This window comes from Bufo gargarizans, chromosome 2 (genome assembly GCF_014858855.1).
Source record: "Bufo gargarizans isolate SCDJY-AF-19 chromosome 2, ASM1485885v1, whole genome shotgun sequence".
NCBI lineage: Eukaryota > Metazoa > Chordata > Amphibia > Anura > Bufonidae > Bufo > Bufo gargarizans.
In genome coordinates this window covers 342,588,044-342,613,918 of record NC_058081.1, presented here as the reverse complement: position 1 = coordinate 342,613,918, position 25,875 = coordinate 342,588,044, and the positions used below count along the sequence as shown (strand labels likewise).

Sequence of the window (25,875 nt, the reverse complement as noted above, 5' to 3'; positions counted from 1 at the left end):
AGTTGCGACCGGATGCGATTGCTGCATGTAACTGCGGCTCTCCCGCTGATGAGCAGGCAATTATCAGGAATGAATGGTTCGCTCCCCAGATTATTGCCTGTAAATAAGGGCCCATCATTAGGCCACTATTATAGCTCATTTGCTGGTTGTTCACCACTTTTACGAGACTCCTGAATGGCGATGCTGAGCTAATCGTGACAAGTCCTCTGTAATTCATGAGGAGAACAATAGCCATCTCATTACTTCTCTTCTTAGTAATGGCCACCAAATGTACACAACAATATACATCAGCGGCTATCTCCGAGAAGAGGAAAGGAGTGCTACCCATATGTATACAGGACTGAAACCATGTAATAGTTGGAAGATCGCTTGTTACTTTTCTTCCCCTATGGAGTCAAACATGCAGTGTGATCACAAGGGTGGGGTTACGTTGCTTTTGCTAAAATATGGAGGTATTGTCCTCAAAACCCAGTGGCTTTGGGTTCTTGGGTATTTTATATATGTTCACTGATATTACACATACAACGGTTGTAGATATATACAGTACTTTTCTGCTTCCCTCTTGCGTAGTTGTTGTTAAGGTTGGATTTGTTAAAAATACATAAGTCCAACCTGTATTCCTGCTATATTGATCCACGGAACCAATCCATGAATCAATGTCCATCTTCCAGTCAAAGGAACCAGGGATTCCAGCCAGTCTCCCAAGCTGGTACTTGCCAGGCCTAAAGCTGTGTAACATCTGCGATCTGTTGAGTATAGGTACATACAGCTTAGCATGGCCATTGACCATTGATGGGATGCACTGCCATTTTTGGCCAAAAGCTTCATAAGGACTTAAAACATGGCTATGGGAACGTGTCCTTCAGTTCTTGCTCAGAATGACCATTGCCTTAGTCCTCCAAAATCCATTTATTTTTCCACTGAAGAACAGACAAGGATGACATCGGTTGTAGGACTTTATTAAAATATTATAGAGAAATGATTAGGAGACAGAAAACTATCCTAAGAAATCGTTTTCTATGGACTACAAGTGAAAAATTAAAGTATTTGCAGTCAAATAAAAAAAAAATGAAGAGGGGGAAAAACAATGAAAGTACAGAACACTTGTATACAGACAGCGGTTCAATGTTTCACAGTTTGAGCTATCCAGCTGAAAAAGGCATATTGTTCATTGTCTACAAAAATATATTTCTGACACTCCGAGTAATTTATAAAAAGCTGGTCAGCTGTGCATAACCTGTAACAAACCAACACAAGATTGACCACACAACACTGCACCTTTAGGACACAGGGTCACATCTCAGCTCAGTCCATGCAGGGTTAATACAAGATCACCCATTGCCGATGTGGGGCCACGGTACAGGGAAAGAAACGCTCTAATATCTTCTCCATGCAGATTGGGACATCACCAGTACGGGAAAATAAACCAGACAGGACGCCAATCATTAGGAGTCCTTACCCCAGGGGTAAAATTAAGAGAGTCTTCAATAATAACCCATGTACATTACTATGGGACGTATAGGGAAAGAATGCAAATAACGGAATCCCACGTGAACAGAAATCTAATTCAAGCACTGCATGGCCTGTATTTCGTTTTTACAGATTCCATGTATCTACACGTACTCCACTGTATTATTCTGAACCCCTTAGTGATCCACCGAATGGTTCATGAGAATAAGAAAAGAAACCTGCTATGTGCGTGTCATGCCGAGGCGCAGAAAAGTCTTGCGTTGAGACGATTTATGAAGCTGGTTTTTGAGACAGTATAAAAAAAGGCTCCTTTTAAAGGAGAGCGGATAAAATATGTCAATTCATAGGTAGGAGATTATTTTCTGTGTGCTGGGTTGCTGTTCAACATAAAATACACAACAAAAAAATTAAAAAAATCTTAAGACTTTGGTGAGTTGCTTCCTAGACATCCCAGTCAGAAATGTCCGCACTTCCAAACTGCGCTAAACAGTGATATTGTGCTCCGCACTGTTACCAATCTTAAATTCCATTCCTGGAAATTCTAAATTATTAGTCCTCCTCTCCCCTATTTGGGAATCAGACAACTAGTACGGTCTTAGCTGATAATGTTCCAGAACACAATTACAACTCTTCCTGTAAACGTTCCTGTAAGGTCAAATGATGCACTCTCAAAAATACTTCATATGGCTCCTCGGTATCAGCAGCCACTCCCTGCCCTGTGGGACAACAATTATTCCAGTAAGGCCTCATGCACACGACCGTGCCGTTTTGCAATTTGCAGAACGGAAGGCCCATTGTAGAAATGCCTATTCTTGTCCGCAAAACGGACAAGAATAGGACATGCTATATTATTTTTGCGGGGCCACGGAACGGAGCAACGGATGCGGACAGCACACGGAGTGTTGTCCGCATCTTTTGCAGCCCCATTGAAGTGAATGGGTCCACACCCGAGCTGCCAAAAGATGTGGCTCAGATGCGGACCACAAAAAACTGTCGTGTGCATGAGGCCTTAAAGGCATTTTACAGATTTTGATACCGATTGTGTATCCTCGGGATAGGTCATCATAATAAGCATCCCCGCAGAGTCAAAAACCCAGACAACCCCTTTAATCAGATACAGCTTCCCTTCTAGCACCATACACCTGGAGAATCAAGATTTCACGGTGCGTAATTTGTCATCACCTAAACAGACAAGCAAAGGTTATGCTCTTCCCCTGACATCAAGATCTCAAGTGCAAAATGCTTACATTATTTAGATCTTGAAGAGCTAATGTAATGGATAAAACTGAAGATAATATAAAACATCTACAAACACAAGACTAAATCAGTACTAAAAAGGCTGAAAGTATGTGCGCACAAAATATGGAAACTCAGGGAGATAGGAAAGGGAAAGAAACGTCCTGCTATAGTCTTCATAGGCTGCGACTTGTATTATATTTACCACTAAAAGCAAAAATATAGAATTGGCCGAAAAGTATTCCCAATGCAATGGATGGAAATGAAAAACTATTGGCTTAGGCATGGACAATTCTGTCTCTTGTTTTGTATATAGACAATTTAAGGAGTACAAGTCATTGCAATTTCCCATCATTTAAAGTCAGTTATTTAGGCATCATGCACACAGTCATGTCCAGACTTTATGGTGCCAACTTTTGAAGCCCCTCGAAGCAATGTTCAGTCTGATAACTCCTAATATGGTGTCCAATTGGAACAGCTAAAACCTCTGCATGGCTCCATATGAAAGCTGAGGCATAAGAAGGTAGACTGCGGCCCCTTAGAAGTCTATGGGTGCCCCCTATTACAGCTCTGTATAGATTGGAGACAGCACAGAACTGTAACACAGCCATGTACCCTTTAGATACCCATACACACTAGTCTAAGGCTGATCAAAAAACTTTCTACCAAAACAATAATTTGGTGGCATTTAAAGGGGTTGTGCCAATTTCTAAAGTCATACCAGATCCACACGACCCCCACGAGACAGGGATCCCATTCTCTCTACTGAATGGAGCGGCAGTCACATGACCACTCCATTGCTAGGGGAGTAATGGAGTTGGCAAAGCACTGTACTCCGCCATGTCTGGCAGTCCCATAGAAAATGAATACAGCGGTAGTGGTCATGCACAACCTGCCTCTCCAGGGGACTAAACCCCCCCCCCCCCCCCCCCCTTCTAATGATCGTTAGGGTCCATGCAGTCAGATGCTCATCACAGGGGATAACTAACATTCATTTTAACTGACCGATTACTGAATTTTCATCAGCTATTCAGATGAAAGAGCTTTTGATTAGTGTTGAGCGAACTTGTGTTTTAAGTTTGGCGTCTAAAGTTCGGGTTATCGAAGAATCGCGTTATGGTCCGTGGTAGCGGAATCCATAACGCGATTCTTCGATGACCCAAACTTTAGACGCTGAACTTAAAACACAAGTTCGCTCAACACTACTTTTGATCAAATAAAGACTATCCATGTGTATGGCCACCTTTATGGAGATTTATCATCCCCCTTGCGCCTGAAACATGCTGTTGAAAAGTCGCAAACTATGTGTTTGCGACACTAAGAAATTTCCGCATGTTTTAGATTTTAAGGCACCCTCACCACTTTCCCTAAAAGGGGAGTGGCAAGGGCGGGAAAGAGACATAGACAAATTGATCTTAATTTATGCCAGTTTTCCGGCACAAAAAAAGCCAGAAATCCATAGCAGCTCAGAGCGGTCGTAGATTTCAGTTTAGGTGCACAGACTGCAGGAGGATGCACCTAATTTATGACAAGGTATGTGCTTCGTCATAAATTATGTACGTCGTCCGGCAGTGCAGGGGATGTGGCGCAGAAAGCGCCAGTCTTAATAAGTATCCGCCTTGAGGCAAAGAAGAATAGTCAGTTAAGCCACTTGTGCATCAGCCTTACAAGCTAGTAACTTGTGAGTATTCTACAATTCAAAAGCTGATGGGAAAGAAGATAAAAGTCCATATCCTCTGGGTTCTTTGGACTAAAGCCTAGCGTCCCAGAGGCCAAACCGAATGACAAGCATGGAGGGAATAAGCCCCAAGAGACTGAGGACTTTCTAACTTAACAGATGATTTTCAATTAAATACATTATAAACAAACTTAGCACCAAACACTCAGATAAAGGTTTCTCAATAGCAAATATATGTAAAACTTGGGGACCAGAGATAAGTAGGATTTATGGTAAGCCCGTCTTCAGCTAGCAAGAGACAGGATTCAACAGGGCGCTTCTTCCTTCTAATTTTAGTAATTGGCGGGGGTCTCAGAACCCAGAACTCTACCAGTCAAACCTTTTGTCATGTCACCATCTAACTAAAAAGATAAGCTTTGGGACTGTTTGTGCCAGCATACAACCTCAATCTGCTTCTTCTTCAACACGCCAGACTATTAAAATATCCCTCTATAATATACACAATTTCAACCTGATTCATGCACTTTAATCCTGAGACTTGTTATACTAAATGACATTCACTAGACGCTATTCACAATCATCCCGAGCCAGTAAAAATATCCTTTAGGGGAAGGGGCTAAAACCATACACTATATAATATGAACACAGCAGCTACGCCCAGAATAAAACATGCACCCATATCCGGGAATCCTGCTCCTTAATAAGCTACTGAAGTGCAATATGCCATGAACAGCTACAACTTCTGGATGAAATGAGGCGACAGAATCGTCATTCTTTCAATCTATACTTCAATGTAGACACAATGGTGTCAAACAAATGAATTAATGCCCAAGGCCTCATTCATCACCATGCTGGACACAAGACCTCTTTTCATCCATATACTAAGAACCTGAGAGACACATGCAAGTGATCATTATTTTAACTTTTCAATACTTCTGCTTTTGTTTCCAAAGTCAACAACAATGATCCAACTTTAATTTTAAAAATTAATTTGATGGTGCGCTCTCACAGCAATGTAGAAGCTCAAGTAGCTCCTTCAGAAGAGAACGCGTTTCTTATCTTCCAGTAGTGAGGGGATTGAGACACACTTTAGATTACAAGATACCCACCACCCTAAAAATTTGGCGATGCCTCAGCTCCCTGAGACAACTGGGTATGTCTCATTCTAGAGGAAGCAGAAAAGATCAGCCTGTCCCGGCACACAGAAGCACAACCCACCCATACAGTATTTCACGTAAAACTAAATCAGTTAAAAAATAGATCTGTTGAAAGGCAATATCGAAAGGTTTCCAGACATTGATAAGAACATTCTCCTTTCCGGTGTGAGGAGAGATGATACACCTCAGGGCTTGCAGCCTGATTCCACTAACTGGGTAAAGCTGCTGAAGAGACCTGGAATCCCGCTCTTCTCCCCAAAAACGTTCTGAGGGGGAAGGCAGAGCAAAAGTATGGGACTGGTGGTATAAAAAAAAGGGAAAAAAAACAAGACAAGGCAAAATAAACATAAAAAGAAGAACACAAACAAAGCACAGTATTGCTACTGGTCAGTGGGAATTTCTCTGTCTTGCTCTGGCTTGCTTGTTTGTCCTGGTGACGGAGTGTGGGAAACAGAGGGAAGTAAAGGGTGTGAGGTTGCCACAAGGCTTTCCACCGAAGCTGGGTGTCCCGGAGCAGCTACTCCCACAACTCCTGGTGGGAACCTGTAACAAAACAACCAAGCAGATATTAAATTGTGTTTCACTTACTTGTAAGCAACAAATAGATTTGGTTCCTTCTGAAAGGGTAAGGTTGTTATTAAAAAAAGGTCCATATGCCTTGTTAGATCATAGGTGGAGTGTATCTCCGTTCAGGACCCCTCCCTATATCACCTACTATAAAAAATAAATAGTTGCCATGTACTACTACATTTCTCCTACAGCATACACTGGCATAATCATAGTAAGATTAAAACCTAGTCGAACCCCCGGCAGCCACATTTTGAAAGGGGTTTCCTCTAATCGGGCTGTAGAGTCGATAAGCCAAAGTTCTGACTCTTAACACGCTCCAAATCCGGCTCCAACTTCCTTATAAATAGCCAATGAATTAACAACATTTACCGTAGTAAAATGGTAAAAATCGGTCTTACAATGATGTAAGTAATCAGGTTACTTAGAATATAAACCAGATTTTATTGGAATCCAATTTCTAAAATTTTCTAAATTCCTGTAAGTAATGCACAATGCATTTAATAACTGGAAAACACAGTTATACACTTAAAGGGCTTCTGTCAGCCCACTAAACCCTTTATTTTTTTTCCCGTTAATATTAATCCCTACACTGCAAGCTCCCTGTACATATGCTAAATATTCATTTTCGTTCAGTAGATATTGTTAAAAATCAAGTTTTATCATATGTAAATTACCTTGCTACCAGCTGGTAGCAGCCGCATCCTCCTCTCATCATGACGCCCCCTCCGTCGTTTGATTGACAGGGCCAGGGAACGGGTTCGTTCTCTGCTGGCCCTGTTCGAATTCAAAATATCGCGCCTGCGCCGTACCTTTCTTTAATCGGTGCAGGCGCACTGAGAGGTGGCCTCTCTCCCGGCCGCTCCATCCTCAATGCGCCTGCGCCGATGACGTCACATCTACACCCGGCGCAGGCGCATTGAGGATGGAGCGGCCGGGAGAGAGGCCGCCTCTCAGTGCGCCTGCACCGATTAAAGAAAGGTACGGCGCAGGCGCGATATTTTGAATTCGAACAGGGCCAGCAGAGAACGAACCCGTTCCCTGGCCCTGTCAATCAAACGACGGAGGGGGCGTCATGATGAGAGGAGGATGCGGCTGCTACCAGCAAGTAGCCGCCCTACTTGCTGGTAGCAAGGTAATTTACATATGATAAAACTTGATTTTTAACAATATCTACTGAACGAAAATGAATATTTAGCATATGTACAGGGAGCTTGCAGTGTAGGGATTAATATTAACGGGAAAAAAAATAAAGGGTGTAGTGGGCTGACAGAAGCCCTTTAATATTAAGAAATCTATGAACATGTCCTCAGAAAAAAAAGTTAGAAAGGATCTATACATATGTCCTAGAAATGCAGAGAATCATGCGAAAGGATAAAAAGAATAAAAGCAACATGTTAAAAGTGTAGTTCCTATATTCAGTGCTTTTCATAAAAGGGTTGTTCCACAGCCTGCCTCCACTATAGAAAGATTCATACTTACCTTATACAGTGCCTTGAAAAAGAATTCATACCCCTTGAACTTTTCCACATTTTTCACGTTACATCCACAAACTGAAATGTATTTTATGGAGATTGTATCAGATAGACCAACACAGAGTAGGAAGTATGTGTGAAGTGAAAAGAAATTATACATGATTTTCAAAATTGTATTAAATAAAAATCTGTAAACTGTGGCATGCATTTGTATTTAGCCCCCCTAAGTCAATACTTTGTAGGACCACCTTTCGCTGCAATTATAGCCGTAAATCTTTTGCAGGATGTCTCTACCAGCTTTGCACATCTAGAAGCTGAAATGTTTGCCCATTCTGCTTTGCAAAATAGCTCAAGCTCAGTCAGATTGGACGGAGAGCGTCTGAACAGCAATTTTCAAGTCTTGCCACAGATTTTCAATGGGATTTAGGTCTGGACTATGACAGGCCATTCTAACACATGAATATGCTTTGATCTGAAACCTTCCATTGTAGCTCTGGCTGTATGTATAAAGCCATTGTCCTGCTGGAAGGTTAACCTCCACCCCAGTTTCAGGTCTTTTGCAGCCTCTAACAGGTTTTCCTCTAGGATTGCCTTTTATTTAGCTCCATCCATCTTCCCATCAACTCTGACCAGCTTCCATGTCCCTGCTGAAGAAAAGCATCCCTATAGTATAATGTTGCCACCACCATGTTTCACGGTGAGGATGGTGTGTTCAGGTTGAAGTGCAGTGTTAGTTTTCCGCCACACAATGTTTTGCATTTAGGCCAAAAATTTATTTTCTTGCCACTCTTCCATAAAGGCCAGATTTGTGGAGTACACTACTAATAGTTGTCCTGTGGACAGATTCTCACACCTGAGCTGTGGATCTCTCTATGACCATGGGCTTTTTGTCTGCTTTTCTAATTTGTTGCATGTGTGCCATACTCCTTCCATTTTCTGCATGATGGATTGAACAGTGTTCTGTGAGATGTTCAGAGCTTGGAATATTTTCTTTTATAAACTAACACTGCTTTACACTTCTCCATAAATTTATCCCTGACCCATCTGTTGTGTTCCTTGGTTTTCATGATGCTCTTTGATCACGAATGTTCTCTAACAACCCCCTTCACAGAAAAGCTGTAGTTATACTGAGAATAAACTACACACAGGTGGACTATTTACAAACTAGGTGATTTCTGAAGGCAATTGGTCACAATAATGGATTTTATTTAGGGGTATTAGAGCATGCCACTTTTCAGATTTTTATTTACTAAACATTTTGAAAACTATATATAAATTTCTTTACTTTTCACAAATACTTGCTACTTTGGTTGTTGGTCGATCACAAAAAAATCCAATAAAATACATTTAAGTTGGTGGGTGTAACGTGAAAAAAAAAAAAATTCAAGTGGTACTTTTCACATCTTTTTTTCTGGTGTGTGGCTTGTTTACTTCCTCTCCGGTATGGGCATGATTATCTGCTACTGCGCAGCCAATGACTGGATTCAGCGATGACATGTCCATAAGAGACACACCAACCAGTTATTGGCTGCATCAGAGCAGATCATCATGATCATGCAGGGTACAAATTAAACAAGTGATGGACCAGAAGATGGACACACTTTGGCTGTGGGGAGTAGGTAAGTATGATTCTTTCTATAGAGAAGGCAGTCTGCAGGCTCCTCTGAAAAGTTACTTATTCCCAGACAACCCATTTAATACTGTCTTTCCTGTTCTGTCTAGTGGTTCTGAGATGACTGCAGGCATGCCCAGTGGTGAACTTCCTTCTCTTGTCTTCACTACTGAGCATGTGCAGCACAATTTCAGGTATTGCAACTAAGCAACTAAGGGCCTTGGAGCAGCATAAAGATACCTAGTATAAGGGACAGGAGAGAACACCTAGTGCTATCACCACTAGAACACCCTGCTTATCAAAAGTATAAGGGCTCATACACGTATACGGAACCATTCTTTTCTATGGGGCCGCAAAAAAAAAACTGAAGTTGCTCCATGTGCATTGTTTCCGTATGTCCGTTCCGCAAAAAAATAGAACATGTCCTATTATTGTCCGCATTACGGACAAGAATAGTACTGTTCTATCAGGGGCCACATGTTCTGTTACACAAAATACGGAATGCACACGGACGTCATCCGTATTTTTTGCGGACTGCAAAATACATACGATTGTGGTCATGAGGCCTAAGACACAGGAGAGGTGAGAACTGATTCTCTATCACCACTAGAACAGCCTGCTTATCAATAGTATAAGACACAGGAGTGGTGAGAACTGATTCTCTATAACCACTAGAACACCCTGCTTATCAATAGTATAAGACACAGGAGTGGTGAGAACTGATTCTCTATAACCACTAGAACACCCTGCTTATCAATAGTATAAGACACAGGAGTGGTGAGAACTGATTCTCTATCACCACTAGAACAGCCTGCTTATCAATAGTATAAGACACAGGAGAGGTGAGAACTGATTCTCTATAACCACTAGAACACCCTGCTTATCAATAGTATAAGACACAGGAGTGGTGAGAACTGATTCTCTATCACCACTAGAACAGCCTGCTTATCAATAGTATAAGACACAGGAGAGGTGAGAACTGATTCTCTATAACCACTAGAACAGCCTGCTTATCAATAGTATAAGACACAGGAGTGGTGAGAACTGATTCTCTATCACCACTAGAACAGCCTGCTTATCACTGTTTTTGATAAATAAGGGCCTTAGATTGACAGAACATAATATATTCATGATTAACATTTCTAACCTTTTCTAAAGTTATATGAAAGTCAAGAAATTACAGAATATTAATAGATAACATTCTTTTTGAGCTGGAGTGGGTACATTTCTTCCAACTCCATAGGCATGGTCTCTTATGAGACAAGCCCTTCAAGCCTTTAGGCCAGTCTACATAGGCAATATTTTCATAAACCATTTGAAGACGCTCAAAAATGATGTAGGGCTCATACAAATTATATAACTACAATCAAATGTACAAATAACGTAGTTTGTCCTACAAAAGCTTCAGGCTTAAAAATATTTCACTTGCAAAATCATAATGGCAATGCTCTTGTGAAGGAATGACTGAGATGTACAGTTTAAATTTGTAATACTGCATGGCATGAAATAAACCTACCTATATCCTGCTGCTCCATTGAGCTCTGGATGAACAGACTCCATTGCTGGCCACTGTGCGGCTGCCAGCAAATACTCTTTATTTACACAATTTTTCAATGCATCTGGAATTGGACCTGTAAAGATACCAAGGTACTCAGTTCACGAAATAGAATTTCGCCTTCATATGGTTGTGTGGGTACAAAAACAATGACAACACTGAAAACATTAGCAGAGAAGACTGTATTCACATACCTGTAATGGCTCTGCGGATTTCTTTAGCTGCCTCCTCTCTTGATTCAATTGAAGCATGTTCACTGTACCAGGCAGTGTGAGGGGTGCAGATCAAGTTAGGGGCATCTTTTAAAGGTCCCTGAGAAAAACTGTAGGCAGCAACAGAATTGCTTGTTAGATTTCTGCTTACCGCCAATATACAACCATTCCAAGATGAAGGCAATACCTGAAAGGTTCAGACTCATGGACATCTAAAGCAGCACCTCGGATTCGTCCATCTTTTAAAGCCTGGGCAAGCGCTTTCTCATCAACGAGTCCCCCACGGGCGGTGTTTACCAGAAAGCAGCCCTGCCGCATCTATAATTTTGAATAAAAGTCATTATTTATTGCTGCATGATTCTATATTATAATTCCTGTGTAGAGTTACCATCAACAGCTATCAGGCATGTCCAAACTGCGGCCCTCCAGCTGTTGCAAAACTACAACTCCCAGCATGCTTGGATAGCTTACAGCTATTAGGGCATGCTGGGAGTTGTAGTTTTGCAACAGCTGGAGGGCCGCAGTTTGGACATGCCTGGCTTAGATAATACTTTATTAACCTATGCTGTACCTTCCTACATGCTCAGGAGGTTGCCTTAGTAGTTCTCAGTTAATGGAAACACATTCTTGAGCTCTGTTCACACCACATTATTTGGCATGTACACCCGGCATACATCTAGGTGCCATGTATCGGCAAACGGAATGGAAAGCGGAGCTGTCTATGCTTTCAAATACAAGACCATAGTGCAAAAAACAGTGTTTTTAACAAAATGAGTCAATGGCTGACAACTGCATGCTGAAAGTAAACCTCAAACAAACCCTAATCAGAAACTAGGCTTCATAAAGAGTAGGGATGAGTGAACTTGAAGTTCGGCGTACAAGTTCGGGTTCTCTATGAATTCCGTTATTGATCCTCTACCACGGACAATAATCTTTGGTCCGTCGTAGCGGGATCCATAACTGAATTCTTAGATAACCCGAACCTTGTACACCGAACTTGAAACCGCAGGTTCGCTCAACACTAATAAAGAGTCATACATTCCAACTAAATTTGTAGGAGTACAGAACACACAGGCCATGCAAGAGACTAGACAGCTGGCATATATAGGCGAACAATACATCGTTGAAAGACACAAGTTAAATGACTTAATTTGCATCACGTTAAAGAGCACCTTTCATTAGAATTTCAATATGGACCAGTCAAATACAAACTGCCCTTATTCATGACTATTGTTCTGAATGGTGTCCTAGTAAGCAATCAGAAATCTGGTTTATATCTACAAGTTGGGGGGAAAACTGGAAATAAAAGGTGTGACCTAACTCGAGGGTGCACAACCTTTTCCAAAGGCCATGTTGTCAGACTGAACAAATCCCTGGGGTTATCCGGTAATTACTACTGATGACCTATCCTCTGGGTAGGTCATCAATATCACAACGGCAGGGGTCTGACACCTGGGACCCCCGCTGATCAGCTGTTAGAAGACGCCGGCACTCCGTGAGCACTGCAGCCTTTTCTTAGGCCATGTTATGTCACCGCAAATCAGTCACATGGCCTAGTTGCAGCTCAGCCCCATTGAATTGAATGGGGAGAGCTGTGATACAAAGCACATACAATGAACAACGCTGTGCTTTAAAAGTTGCAGGGAGCAACGTGCGCTCTGGTGAGTGCCGCGGCTCCCTGTAACAGCTGACCCCCACCCATCGGTAATGATGATCTATCCTGAGGATAGGTCATCAATATATTTACCAGGATAATACCCTTTAAAACTATATTACCATCTGAGACATCTGTGCCATATCGAAAATATATGCCATAAATGTTTGATAGCTGTAGGTTCCACCTCCAGGACTCCCACCTGTTGGGAAAACATTTGCCCCCTTCGCCCCTCAGTTCACACTCCAGAAAGTGTCTCTCTCCATTTTAATTTATGCAAGTTTCTAGAACAGCTGAGCGTTTCATTATTCCCATAAACTATAATGAAGATACCTGCACTCAAGTCTGGCCACCTCACTGGAGCACCAATATATGTGGTTCCCCGAGAGGCACCCTACTCCAGCCCCTAAGCACATCTCCTCTTTCCTTTGACATGGCAGCCATCAAGGTAGTCAGTGACCAGATGGTTGGGGGCTGCAGGTTGTGCACCCCTGAATTAGAAACAACGTCAATTTAGAAGAGAAATTATATAAAGAAGATGGGGGAGATTTATTAAAACTGGCTTAGGTGCCCATCGCAACCAATCAGAATTTACCTTTCATCTTTCAGAGCTCCTTTGGAAAACGAATGGTAAAATAAGGTTGGTTTCTATGGGCAAGTTAGTTTCCTTTGCACTCGTTTTGATAAATCGCCTCCATTTATTTTTTAAAGGATGCGGAAAATGTCTAATGGAAAGTATGTGTCTATAGAAAAAAACATTTTTTGTAACAAACTGGGCAGCTTGTGTGAACCAGCTCCTATTCTGTGATCTGCTCTAGTGTGCGCAGCTGTTACACACCTGCTTTATGGTAAAATCATTGATGAGGTGATGATTGTGCTCATTCAGACTGCAGTGCAAAGTTATGCAGTCACTGTGCATTAGCAGATCTTGAAGCGTCGCCATCCGCTGTAAGCCCAGGGAACGCTCAACTCCATCAGGAAGATAGGGGTCATAAAATATGACCGCGAAACCAAAGGCCTTGGCACGTAAAGCAACTGCTTGCCCAACCCTGCCTGCAAATGAAGAAAAAATATAATACCGCCTGATATAAAGCAATCTAAAGTAATGTTGCCATCAGGAAACTGCTAATCAGGTTGATAGGCTATCAACCATTTCTTGTGCTCCAAGTCCATGTTTCTATTAGACTGAGCTTTACCAAGTCCAATGATGCCCAACGTCTCCCCACGGATTCTGGCAGCCCCTCCCGCAACCTCTCTGATCTGTTCCACACTGGCAGCACGATTCCCTTCTCTCATAGCTTGGTGCAGCCATGTGACACGCCGATAGAGGTTCAAGATGTGGCAGAGCGTAGAATCGGCGGTCTCTTCCACGGACGATGAGGGAACATTACAAACAGCAATGCCTTAATTAAGAGGAAGAAAAAAATAAACAATTTCAATTAAGACTGTCTTAAAGAAATCAAACTCATGCAAATTTATCTGTAAAACGTACCCATTTCAGCTGCAGACTTGATATCAATATTGTCATAACCACTTCCAATTCGTATGATGATACGAAGAGCCTTAAATTTTTCCAGGTCCTCTCTAGAAAGGGAGATTGTGTGATACATAAGGGCTCCCACTGCTTCACTTAACACCTGTTGTAAAAGAATGCAGAGTGCTGATCGCTCAGGCTACATAAAACAGAGCTTTACAGGCATGTTCTTATCCGCAACACACAGGTCTATGCCCAGATTTACTAATGTGTCTGTGCCACAAATTTGGCTAAAAAATTAGCTCAAATTGGCACATCTAGGGTTTCTACAGATTTTTATGACATGCCTTGGGGGGCCCAAGTAGAGCCATTCTGCACCACAATTCTGGCATAAAAATCTGTCTGAAAGTAAGGCCGAATGCACACGGCCATGGAACACGGTCGTGAGCGGTCCATGGTATACCGGACTGACATCCTGCTGACAGCAGGAGCGCATTGCGTCATTGGTTGCTATGACGCTGTGCGCTTCATGCCGCCGCTGCACTACAGTAATACACTCGTATAGATAGATCATACAAGTGTATTACTGTAGTGCAGCGGCGACATGAAGCGCACAGCGTCATAGCAACTAATGACGCAATGCGCTTCCTCTGTCAGCAGGATGTCAGTCCGGTATACCACGGACCGCTCACGGCCGCGTTCCAGGCCTAAGCCAGTAGTTGGTATAGAGTCAGTGAAAAGTGTCTATCCTGGCATCACATTTATCATCCAGCCTGAACCCTGTGATAAATCTTCTGCTGGTCTAGACAGCCTAAGTTTACACCAGCTACAGGATTAGTAAATCTATGTGTGCAAGATCGAAAAATCAAAAAAATTACCTACTGCTTAAATCACATTTTTATGTTTCACATATTTTTAAAGAATATTTGGTCATAGTATTTTTAATTTTAAATCCTGCAGTTTTTGCACTGGCCACTAAGCCTAATAATAGGCGCCACTTCTTAGTCTGTACAGATTACTTTTCAGCAGTCCTCTCCTTATCATTACAGACAGGATTATAATGACAGGGATGGAAGGCTGGATAATACAGGGTTCACCATTCACAATAGGCGACATCACAGTTTATTGACACCCTCCTGACCTCTGCACAGGTCACAGAGCGAGCCCAGAAAACTCTCCTATAGAAGTCAATGGGGCCTGGAGTCAGACCCACACCGGTCTGATATTGATGACGCTTCCTGAGGATAGGTTATCAACATCTTAGCACTGTACAACCCCTTTAATCCCTACCTGACCGTAAGTAAATTTACATCGGCGGTCGGCCATTTAAAAATTAAAAAAAAGTTATTGGGGGGGGGGGGGGGGGGCGGGTGTCACAATATGGCTATGCAAAGAAAAGAAAAAAGTTTTTTTTTAAAAAAGTTTTAATTTTTTTCTGTCTAAAAATGCAAAAACAACTAAACATATGTGGCATCGTTGTAATCATACTGTCCCAGAGAATAAAACTAACAGTTTTATCGCATAGGAAACGTTGTAAAAACAAAACCCATAAAACTGTGCCATTAGAAAGTACAACGTGTCCTGCAAAAAAAAAAAAACAAGCACTCGTATAACTATGTGAATAGAAGAAAAAAATTAAATAAAAAAAAGTTATAGCTTTGGGAAGGCTGGGAGTAAAAAAACAAAAATCAGAATGGAAAACTGCCAGGGGTTACAAACAGCTCGGACAAAATGGCAGTCCCCATAATCATGCTCAGGCAACAGAACAAAAATAAAAATCTACATATAAAATAAAAAACACATTAAAAAAGGAGATGTGTCACCAGTATCTGGTTTAACTGGCAGAAGTAAATCCATTTATGTATAATTACAGCCGAGTTTCCTACCCCTACCATTCTGACCAAGATTTAAAACATCACAGCCATTTGCCATACATTAGGTATATGCAAAAGTTTATGATTTTTTTATTTTGTACCCTAGACTTTCAGTTTTAGAGACCAGAAAAGTAGAAAGAAGGAAATTAAACTATGTTCTCAATTGATATTTTTCCATTTTATTTTTTAACTTTTAGTTCGGGAACAAAAAAGTGATGCAAAAAATACCAAATAATCTGAATCAAGGGCCAAGCCTCTCAACGTAACAGTACAATGCTCGACATTGTGTGGACTATATAACATGGTGGACACACTGGGCAAGGATCCCACAAATACTGTATCACCATAGATGAAATGCCATCAGTTCTTCTTCCGTGACTTAACTGTCCCCTGCAGAAAAATATGGCGACCATTGTACGTAGTCTTTACAAATGTGTACTTGCCTTCCACAATAGAGGCTTCCATTTTACGAATATGTAAATTATGCAGCATAAAACAAAGGCAGAAAGCAGACAACACTTACTTTCTCATGGATCTCTTGTGTAGACTGAGCATCACAGAATGCTACGGTAGCAACATCCTTTAATATAGGCATCTCAACTGTGCAGTCCCTTCCATCAAGAAGGGCCACCAAGGGACGGACAGGCATAGGACCATTTAGAATAGGCGGCCGGATACCTGACCAAAAAGCAAAGCAATTAATATTTTCTTATATGGCAAGTATTTTTCCATCTACTAAAATGTCTTAAGGCCAGCTTCACACCTGCCGCAGTTCTCCGGATCCAGCACTGCCGGATGCAACCAGAATGCCCACCAGCCCAATTAACTATAGTGGGGTCCAGCGGTGATCCAGCAAAAATGCCAAGAATTGGCCAGTGAGAAACTGCTGCATGCTGCGGTTCTTATCTGGCCGATTCCCGGCATTCTCTGCCGGATCACCCTGCCGCAGATGTGAAAGTAGCCTAAGATGCAAAACATGGCACAATCTGATCATTTAGGTTTTAATCAAACCATTAAGTAATTTATAGAACAAATAAACCTTTTACATATAATCTTCATAAATGTGAGTACCTTAATGAATATCTTGCATTACTTTGTATAATACAATGCACTGCATTACCCAAATTTAGTGTTGCCCAGTCCAATATTCAGGGTACGACCACATGGCACGGTCGTGTCTTGGTTGTGCTGGGGTCAAGTACCGCGCAAGTCACAGCGGGCTCTAATTAAACTACAGACCAACTAAAGTATGAATTGGTTCAATTAGAACACACTGTGGCTTGTGCGGCTGCACGGTGCTGGACCGCCGTGTGTAGAGTTGGGGCCTGGGAGCTCCCATAATCTTTAGGACAAAGCACGACAGCGCCTTCAATGTTTAGAACAGTGGCTCATTTGTGCGTCAAACCCCTCCCGAACACTGATGGACTATTTTTTGGTCACAAAGGGGTTGTCCCATCATGCCGTTTCCACAGCAAGATGGGATTAAGAGACAGCCCTAGGTGGCCAAGCTTACGGAAACATTCAAGTGGGCGGTATTCTGCTGTTTCCTTAACTCCCATCATACTAAATGGGAATTATAGTACAGCAGAAGGGGTATGCTGTTTGATAGCTCCAATTCACTACAATGGAACCATCCTGCTGTTTTCGTAAGCCCGGCCACCTAGGGCCGGTACTTAGTCTTTTCTTGCTGTGGAAAAGAAGAGATAGGACAACCCCTTTAAATGTGAATGAACCCAAAGTCAATAAAAATGTTTTTGCTAGGACCAAATAGCTCCTCATACCGAACATTTAATCACATTGTAAATATCTACAGGATAGTAAAACATCTGCATCTGAACCCCACATGTTAGAATACTCCAGCGGGCACACATCTGTCACAACGAGCCCCATGTACAAAAGCTAACTGAAAACGGCCTCTGTACATGGGGCTCAATGTACTGCCAGTTTTCAACAGTAAAGGAAGGAGACAACTGCAGTTACTAAATGTCAAGGCCAGATTTCATTAAAGGGAACCTGTCACCAGGATTTTGTGTATAGAGCTGAGGACATGGGTTGCTAGATGGCCGCTAGCACATCCGCAATACCCAGTCCCCATAGCTCTGTGTGCTTTTATTGTGTAAAAAAATAGATTTAATACATATGCAAATTAACCTGAGATGAGTCCTGTCCCTGACTCATCTCACGCACAGGGCTCATCTCAGGTTAATTTGCATATGTATCAAATCGGGTTTTTTTACACAATAAAAGCACACAGAGCTATGGGGACTGGGTATTGCGGATGTGCTAGCGGCCATCTAGTAACCCATGTCCTCAGCTCTATGCACAAAATCCCGGAGACAGGTTCCCTTTAAGGCACCTGCTCGCTTCTATGGTAAAGACTGTGGGCCAGATTTATCATTAGCTCAAGTCAAAACAATGGAGTGAAAAAGTCGCATTTTTTTGCGCAAAAATGTGTGACTTATTGGCTCTGCACTATGCTCGCCAGTTTTCTGAAAGTGGGCGTGTTTTCTTATGTAAATGAATCCCTAGACAGATTTACTATTGCAACAATTTAAGAAGTTGCAAAAAATTGCACAATTTCACTCCAGTGAGGACCATGCTTATCTTATGCAACTTTTTAATAGAACGTGCGACTTTTTCGCAAAGACGTGTGACTTTTGTAAAGCCGCTTACTGAAGGATAAACTGCTACCGTCAAACCACATTTATCACAGTATTAAAAGACCATTAATAAATCCGACTTAGCCAAAAGTGCCTTTGGACATATGTGAAAGTGGAGTAAGATGCAAGTGTAATGATGAATCTGGCCCAGTGTGCCTCCTCTTGGACATCTCCGTACCAAGCAGCAGAGAAGGAAGGAGAGCACACTCAGGTTTATAATATTACACGGGACGATTCTCTAACAAGCATTTATATTGTTGATTATCTGGTGGTGTAAAAGTGCCGCCTATTACTCGATGAACGCGCAAAATGCTCGTTAATCGGGTAATAGACCATTCATGCAGTCACAAAAATCGTTGTTTATCCTAAAAGATCGTGCTGTGTAAACAGCCTTTGCTGCGGGCAAACAACTAGTCAGTATGGGGATGTGCCATGGCATTACCGATCACTCTTCCCCATACTGTGGAGGAGATCGTTGCATGGAAATTAAGCAGTCTCCTCCACTGACGAGCAGGCGCTTGCCGGGAAGGAACGCTTCCTTCCTCACAATCGCCTGTAAAATTGGCCCGTGTAAAGGGGCCTTAAGGCTCCATTCAGACGTCCGTAGTGGATTGCGGATCCGCAAATTACAGATCCGCAATACACCCGGCTGGCACCCCCATAGAAATGCCTATTCTTGTTCGCAATTGCGAACAAGAATATGACATGCTCTATTTTCTTGCGGAGCTGCGGACCGAAAGATTGGGGCCACGCTCCGGAAATGTGGATGCGGAGAGCACATAGTGTACTGTCCGCATCCATTCCGTCCCCATAGAGAATGAATGGGTCCGCCCAATTGCGGAACGGATGCGGACCACACTTGCGGACGTCTGAATGGAGCCTTAGACATTGGCCTGCTGTAACCACAGCTTCCTACAAACTCAGTATATATCTAACCCTCACAGATTCGATCCAGGCGTTGTCTCTTGACTTTGTGCTTGTCCATGGTTCTGGCCTTAGAAACCTCCTGGGGGAGACAAACGGATAATTAGTATTACCATTAGTACAGAACAAAAGAACACGAATACAGCCCTTACAAGTGTTCAGGATTCACTTACAGGCTTCTTATCTAGGTTCACCGGCAGAGGGTAGTCCCAAGACAACGCCCTACCCTTGGGATTGATCTGCTAACACCTAGCGTAATTGAAGGGTATACTCAGCAAAACAACTATCGGGACCAGAGGCTCCTCAATTCGTTCCTCTGGGGACCCTTAGCATCTAGGCTTTGTCTCCTTGGTTGCAGGATAATTAGATGTAATCTCCTTGACAGATTCCCTTTTTCATTTTCGCACATACAAATGGCCAGAAAAAAGCCCTTAGCCCAATTCAATCTCTCAGTATGTAAAAAAAAGCCCAACTATTTAGATAAAACAGATAATAGCAGCGTAATCTGGAAAAGGGGGTACTGCATGGAGATGAGAGCACTAGGAATATAAAGCATTAAAACAGATACACCTTGGACAGTTGACGCAAAGTGTGGCCTTGGTGCTGCAGTATCAACACAACACCCACATTGGTCCTCCTCCGAAACAGGTCGGCCCCCTTCGTTCAGAATACAGGTATGTTATGCAGCACCTGTACTGCTGATGGCGCTGTGGAAGGCAGGTTATGGAATCAGATTTCTCCATTATTACCTGGATAGCTCCTGCTTAAAGGATACCTGTGATGCATCTTCGGCTTGCATCAGCTCTGAGCGTGCGGAGTACAGATCCATAGAAAGTAATGAAGGATTAGGCACCCTTTAACACTTTGGTGTGGTGGCCATATGCATCCTTGACTTGCCTCAGTATACAGCAGCTTATCCCCCTTTTACAGCACTTCACGTTTAAAACTGTTGAAAGGACAGGTCTGGGTAGCAAAAAAATGGTATTCACACTTATACTGTGATGTACCAAACTGTTCCCTGCTGACAAACATGTCACAACAGTGTCCTTCCGCCATGCGTCTGACAGGAACAATCTGGATACTTGCTGTATTTTAAGAAATCTCATCCACGCTCTGCGTAAGAAAAAAATCCGCAGCTTAAACAGACTGCAGAGTGTCAATTTATGCTGCGGATTTCACTCTTCGCAATAGAGAGGATGAAATCCACGGCCATCTCTGCGGCAAAGAACACATTTAATACATGTTAGGGTGCATTCACACGACCGTCAGTTTTTTTGCGCCCCATTGTAACAATGCCTATTCTAGTCCACAAAACGGACAAGATCCGGACATGTTCTAAATTTTTGAGAGGCTGTGGAATGAACATACGGATGTGGACAGCACGCAGTGTGCGCACATTTTTTGCGGCCCCATCAAAATGAATGGATCTGCAAAAAATACGGTCGAGTGAGGCCTCTTGCACACGACCATATGTGGTCCGCAAAAAATACGGATGACATCCGTGTGCATTCCGTATTTAACGGAACAGTTGGCCCTTCATAGAACAGTACTATCCTTGTCCGTAATGCAGACAATAATAGGACATGCTCTCATTTTTTACGGAACGGAAAAACAAACTGAATGCACACAGTTCCTTCCGGATTTTTTGCAGACCCATTGAAATGAATGATTGCGTATACAGGCCGCAAAAAAATGGAATAGACACGGAATGAAAATACGTTACGTGTGCAAGAGGACTGAATGTGGGACACCAGCAGTACACTAAATCTTTTCCCATACAACTATTGATATCAATCTGCTCAGCTCCTTCTGCTCTATAACATACTGCACAGAGATAGGATATGCTGAAGAGGCTGAAAACATCCAGCGCATGCACAGTGTACAGGTAAAGTCGAGGTCAGTGCACCTCACCGTGCATGCTCTGGATGATTCCAGACTTTTCTCTGGTAATATATAACCCCGATTGTATTTTTAAAAAAAAGTTGGGCCACTGTAAAATTTTAATAAAATGTCATAGACCCATACTTTATTCACAGTAGATCATAGAGCACATATCAGATGTTAAAAGTGAGATTTTACAATTTCACAAAAGCAATTAACTCATTTAGAACTTGATGACAGCAACGCATCTCTAAAGAGTTCGGACAGGGCCATGCCTACCGTTGTGTAGCATCCCCTCTTATAACAGTCTGGGAAGTGAGGAGACCAATTACTGCAGTTGTTGGAGAAGAATGTCTGATGTAGGATTCGAGCTGCTCCCTAGGCCTGGTTTTTCTTTCACGGATTTTGGAACAATGCACTGATAACCAGCTGGATGGTCTGTCTCCTCTTTAGGGTCCATTCACACATCCATGGTGTATTGCAGATCCGGGCCGCACATGGCCGGCACTAAATAGAGAAGTCCTATTGTTGTCCGCAGATGCGGACAAGAATAGGATATGCTCTATTTTCTTGCGGAACAGAAGATCGGGGCCGCGCTCCGGAAATGTGGATGCGGAGAGCACATAGTGTGCTCTCCGCACCCATTCCGTTCCCATTGAGAATGAATGGGTCCGCTCCCGTTCCGCACAATTGCCGAAAGGATGCAGACCACACTTGCGGACGTGTGAAGGGAGCCTTAGTCTGCAAGACATGGCATCCATGGTTTATAAAAAAAAATGATTCATCTGACCACAGAAGAGTTTGTCCATTTTAAATGAACCTTGGCCCAGAGAAGACAGCAATGTTCCTGGATCGTGTTGACATGGTTTCTTCTTTTCATGATGCAGCTTTAACTTACATTTGTGGATTGAACGGCAAACTGTGTTCAGACAATGATTTCTGGAAGCGTTCCTGAGCCCATGCAGCGATTTCCTGCACAGAATTCATGCCCATTTTTATGGCAATGCTGCCTGAGGGCCGTAGATCACGAGCGTCCAAAAGTAACAGTCGGCCTTGTCCTTTGTGCACATTAGTTTCTCGAGATTCTCTGAATATTTTGATATTATGTACTGTAGATGGTGGGAAATTCAACGTCTTCACAATTTTACTTTGAGGGACATTTTTCTGAAATTATTCCACAATTTTTAGATGCAGGTTTTCGCAGATTGGTGAGCCTTTTCTTCTGAGAGATTTTGCCTCTCTAGTAGTGTTGAGCAAACTTGTGTTTTAAATTCGGCGTCTAAAGTTCGGGTTCGATAACCCGAACTTTAGACACAAGTTCGCTCAACACTACTTCCTAACATAACAGACTTAGTAGCAAATTGCTCCTCCAACTGTTTATTAGTATCACTTTCCAGCCTTTTGTTGCCCCTGTCCCTACTTTGAGATGTGTTGCTGCCATCAAGAACTAATTAGTTATTTTATTTTTTCGTGAAATGTCTCACTTTGAACATCTCATACGTGTTCTGTGTGAACAAAATATGGGTCTGTGAGATTGTTAAGCATTACATTCAGCTTTTATTTACATTTTACAGCTTCTTAATTTTTGGGAATTGGGGGTTCAGCTTCTTTTAACATGGCAGCATCTGACAATAGCATGAATCCCAGCAGTATAATGAAACACTGGTGGTTTAGGGTATAAACATCTAGTGACAGGACCCCTTTAAGTATGTCAATGTTTTGGAGGTTCTCAGTATAGGAGATATCTGTAGAAATAGAAGTCAAAGGGGTACACACTGTCCTAATCTAAACTTGTATTCCCAAACGGAACATTATTCATCCGGTACTACATAGCAAATGTACATAAAATCAACTTCATATTTGGTTCCTCTTGAGGGGATCACACATTCTCAGGCTTTTCTGACTGTCAGAGGAACCCCTCAGGGTATGTTCACAGCTGAGGTTCAACTCCGGCATGCTCTTCTGGTAGCCTGTTCTTCACCAGACCCCATTATAGTCAAAGGGGATCTGGCGGTGAACTGTCAGAAAGCAGCCTGATCTTCACTGGACCCCATTATAGTGAAAGGGGATCTGGCGGTAAACTGTCGGAAAGCAGCCGGATCTTCACTGGACCCCATTATAGTCAAAGGGGATCTGGCGGTAAACTGTCAGAAAGCAGCCTGATCTTCACTGGACCCCATTATAGTGAAAGGGGATCTGGCGGTGAACTGTCAGAAAGCAGCCTGATCTTCACTGGACCCCATTATAATGAAAGTTTACCGCCAGATCCCCTGTCGGAAAGCAGCCGGATCTTCACTGGACCCCATTATAGTCAAAGGGGATCTGGCGGTGAACTGTCGGAAAGCAGCCGCATCTTCACTGGACCCCATTATAGTGAAAGGGGATCTGGCGGTAAACTGTCAGAAAGCAGCCTGATCTTCACTGGACCCCATTATAGTGAAAGGGGATCTGGCGGTGAACTGTCAGAAAGCAGCCTGATCTTCACTGGACCCCATTATAGTGAAAGTTTACCGCCAGATCCCCTGTCGGAAAGCAGCCGGATCTTCACTGGACCCCATTATAGTCAAAGGGGATCTGGCGGTGAACTGTCGGAAAGCAGCCTGATCTTCACTGGACCCCATTATAGTGAAAGTTTACCGCCAGATCCCCTGTCGGAAAGCAGCCGGATCTTCACTGGACCCCATTATAGTGAAAGGGGATCTGGCGGTGAACTGTCAGAAAGCAGCCTGATCTTCACTGGACCCCATTATAGTGAAAGGGGATCTGGCGGTGAACTGTCAGAAAGCAGCCTGATCTTCACTGGACCCCATTATAGTGAAAGTTTACCGCCAGATCCCCTGTCGGAAAGCAGCCGGATCTTCACTGGACCCCATTATAGTCAAAGGGGATCTGGCGGTGAACTGTCGGAAAGCAGCCGCATCTTCACTGGACCCCATTATAGTGAAAGGGGATCTGGCGGTAAACTGTCGGAAAGCAGCCGGATCTTCACTGGACCCCATTATAGTCAAAGGGGATCTGGCGGTGAACTGTAGAATCCGGCAATGTCGGACATTAGGCATGCCCAAAATTATTTCACCACGAACTGGGGCCATTTATTAAGTTCTGCACCCTTACTGATCTCGACTTTAGGAGCCAGATAGACCATTCTAGGAGCAAGTATGATCCCCCTTTTCAATATCCCAGTTAAGAACTTCCATAGAAATCAATGGTAAAGAACCCAAAAGGTTAGGAGCCAGCAGCAAGTGTCTGGGGATGTGCCCAGTTCTGATACACATATGGATACCATGTGTAATAATGTAATGGAGACCAAGTCTGCTCTACAGGGAAGAGCCTATGCGTGAACTTCAGTGTCCTGGAGGGATCTGCCGGCATGGCTCCGACCGACATACACCAGAAGACATGGAGGACCCCTCCGGGCAGTACTAGGGGACCTGCAGCGCACTGGACGTGGATAACCGGACACGATGGATGTATGAGCCTGGCGCTGTCCTGCACACCGAGGGCTACAATGAAAAGCCAAGCTCCCGCAGAGTGAACGCTCTGCCCACTGGATCGGCGCATGAGATCACCCACCCCCAACCCGCTGCCCCCACCGTTCACCCGGTGAACACCCGTTTCCCTTTCTCACCTTCTCCTCCCCACCGGACCCGTCGCGCTCTCGGCAGCGGATCACACAGGAAACAGGAAACGACCGCTAGCCGTATCAGCGAGAACCACTCAGGCGAGAGCGGCACCAGGCCTTGCTGTGTAAGCGCGCCCCCTGCCGATCGTCCTGTGCAGCTTGATTTGTGAATGTACTTCATTGTGCAGCAGCGCCACCAAGTGGAAAGCTCTAGTAATATAAGGTCATTAATGATTCTGCGGCGAATTTGAATTTTGTAACAAAACAGCTATTGTGTTAGTGTTGCTGTGGCCTGCAGGTCATCAGAGCATTGTCTCTTATGGCCCTTGAAAACTCCTTCATTCTCAGTTCTAATTATATTTCGGCTTATTTAGTGAGGAGTACAGAAGTCTTTCACACTTGCGTTATTTTTTTTCCGGCGCTGAGTTCCGTCCTAGGGGCTCAATACCGGAAAAGAACTGATCAGGCATATCCCCATGCATTCTGAATGGAGAGTAATCTGTTCAGGATGCATCAGGATGTCTTCAGTTCAGTCTTTTTGCCATTTCAGGACGGAGAAAATACCGCAGCATGCTACGGTTTTATCTCCGGCCAAACAGACTGAACACTTGCCGGAATTGCATTAAGTGTTCTTGCATAATTAACCTGAGATGAGTCCTGTCCCTGACTCATCTCAGGTTAATTTACATATATCAAATCAGGTTTTTTTTACACAATAAAAGCACACAGAGAATATCAATGAAAAGTTAATTTAATTCAGTAATTTAAATAAAAACGTGAAACTCTTATATACCGTATTTTTCGCCCTATAAGACACACTTTTC

The 25,875-nt window shown here is 43.0% G+C and overlaps 1 protein-coding gene across 1 annotated transcript; it reads right to left on the bottom strand.

The window, feature by feature from the left end:
- Positions 1 to 3,854: 3,854 nt before the first annotated feature.
- On the bottom strand, positions 3,855 to 25,138 carry LOC122928121 (C-terminal-binding protein 2). Its single transcript, XM_044280629.1, has 10 exons — positions 25,058 to 25,138; positions 19,567 to 19,630; positions 16,488 to 16,642; positions 14,109 to 14,253; positions 13,813 to 14,019; positions 13,455 to 13,669; positions 11,150 to 11,280; positions 10,945 to 11,072; positions 10,712 to 10,826; positions 3,855 to 6,084 (listed from the first exon to the last, which is right to left on the bottom strand). The coding sequence occupies exons 2-10, from the start codon at positions 19,607 to 19,609 to the stop codon at positions 5,922 to 5,924; spliced, it is 1,302 nt and encodes a 433-aa protein (XP_044136564.1). The 5' UTR covers positions 19,610 to 19,630; positions 25,058 to 25,138; the 3' UTR covers positions 3,855 to 5,921.
- Between the last annotated feature and the right edge of the window lie 737 nt (positions 25,139 to 25,875).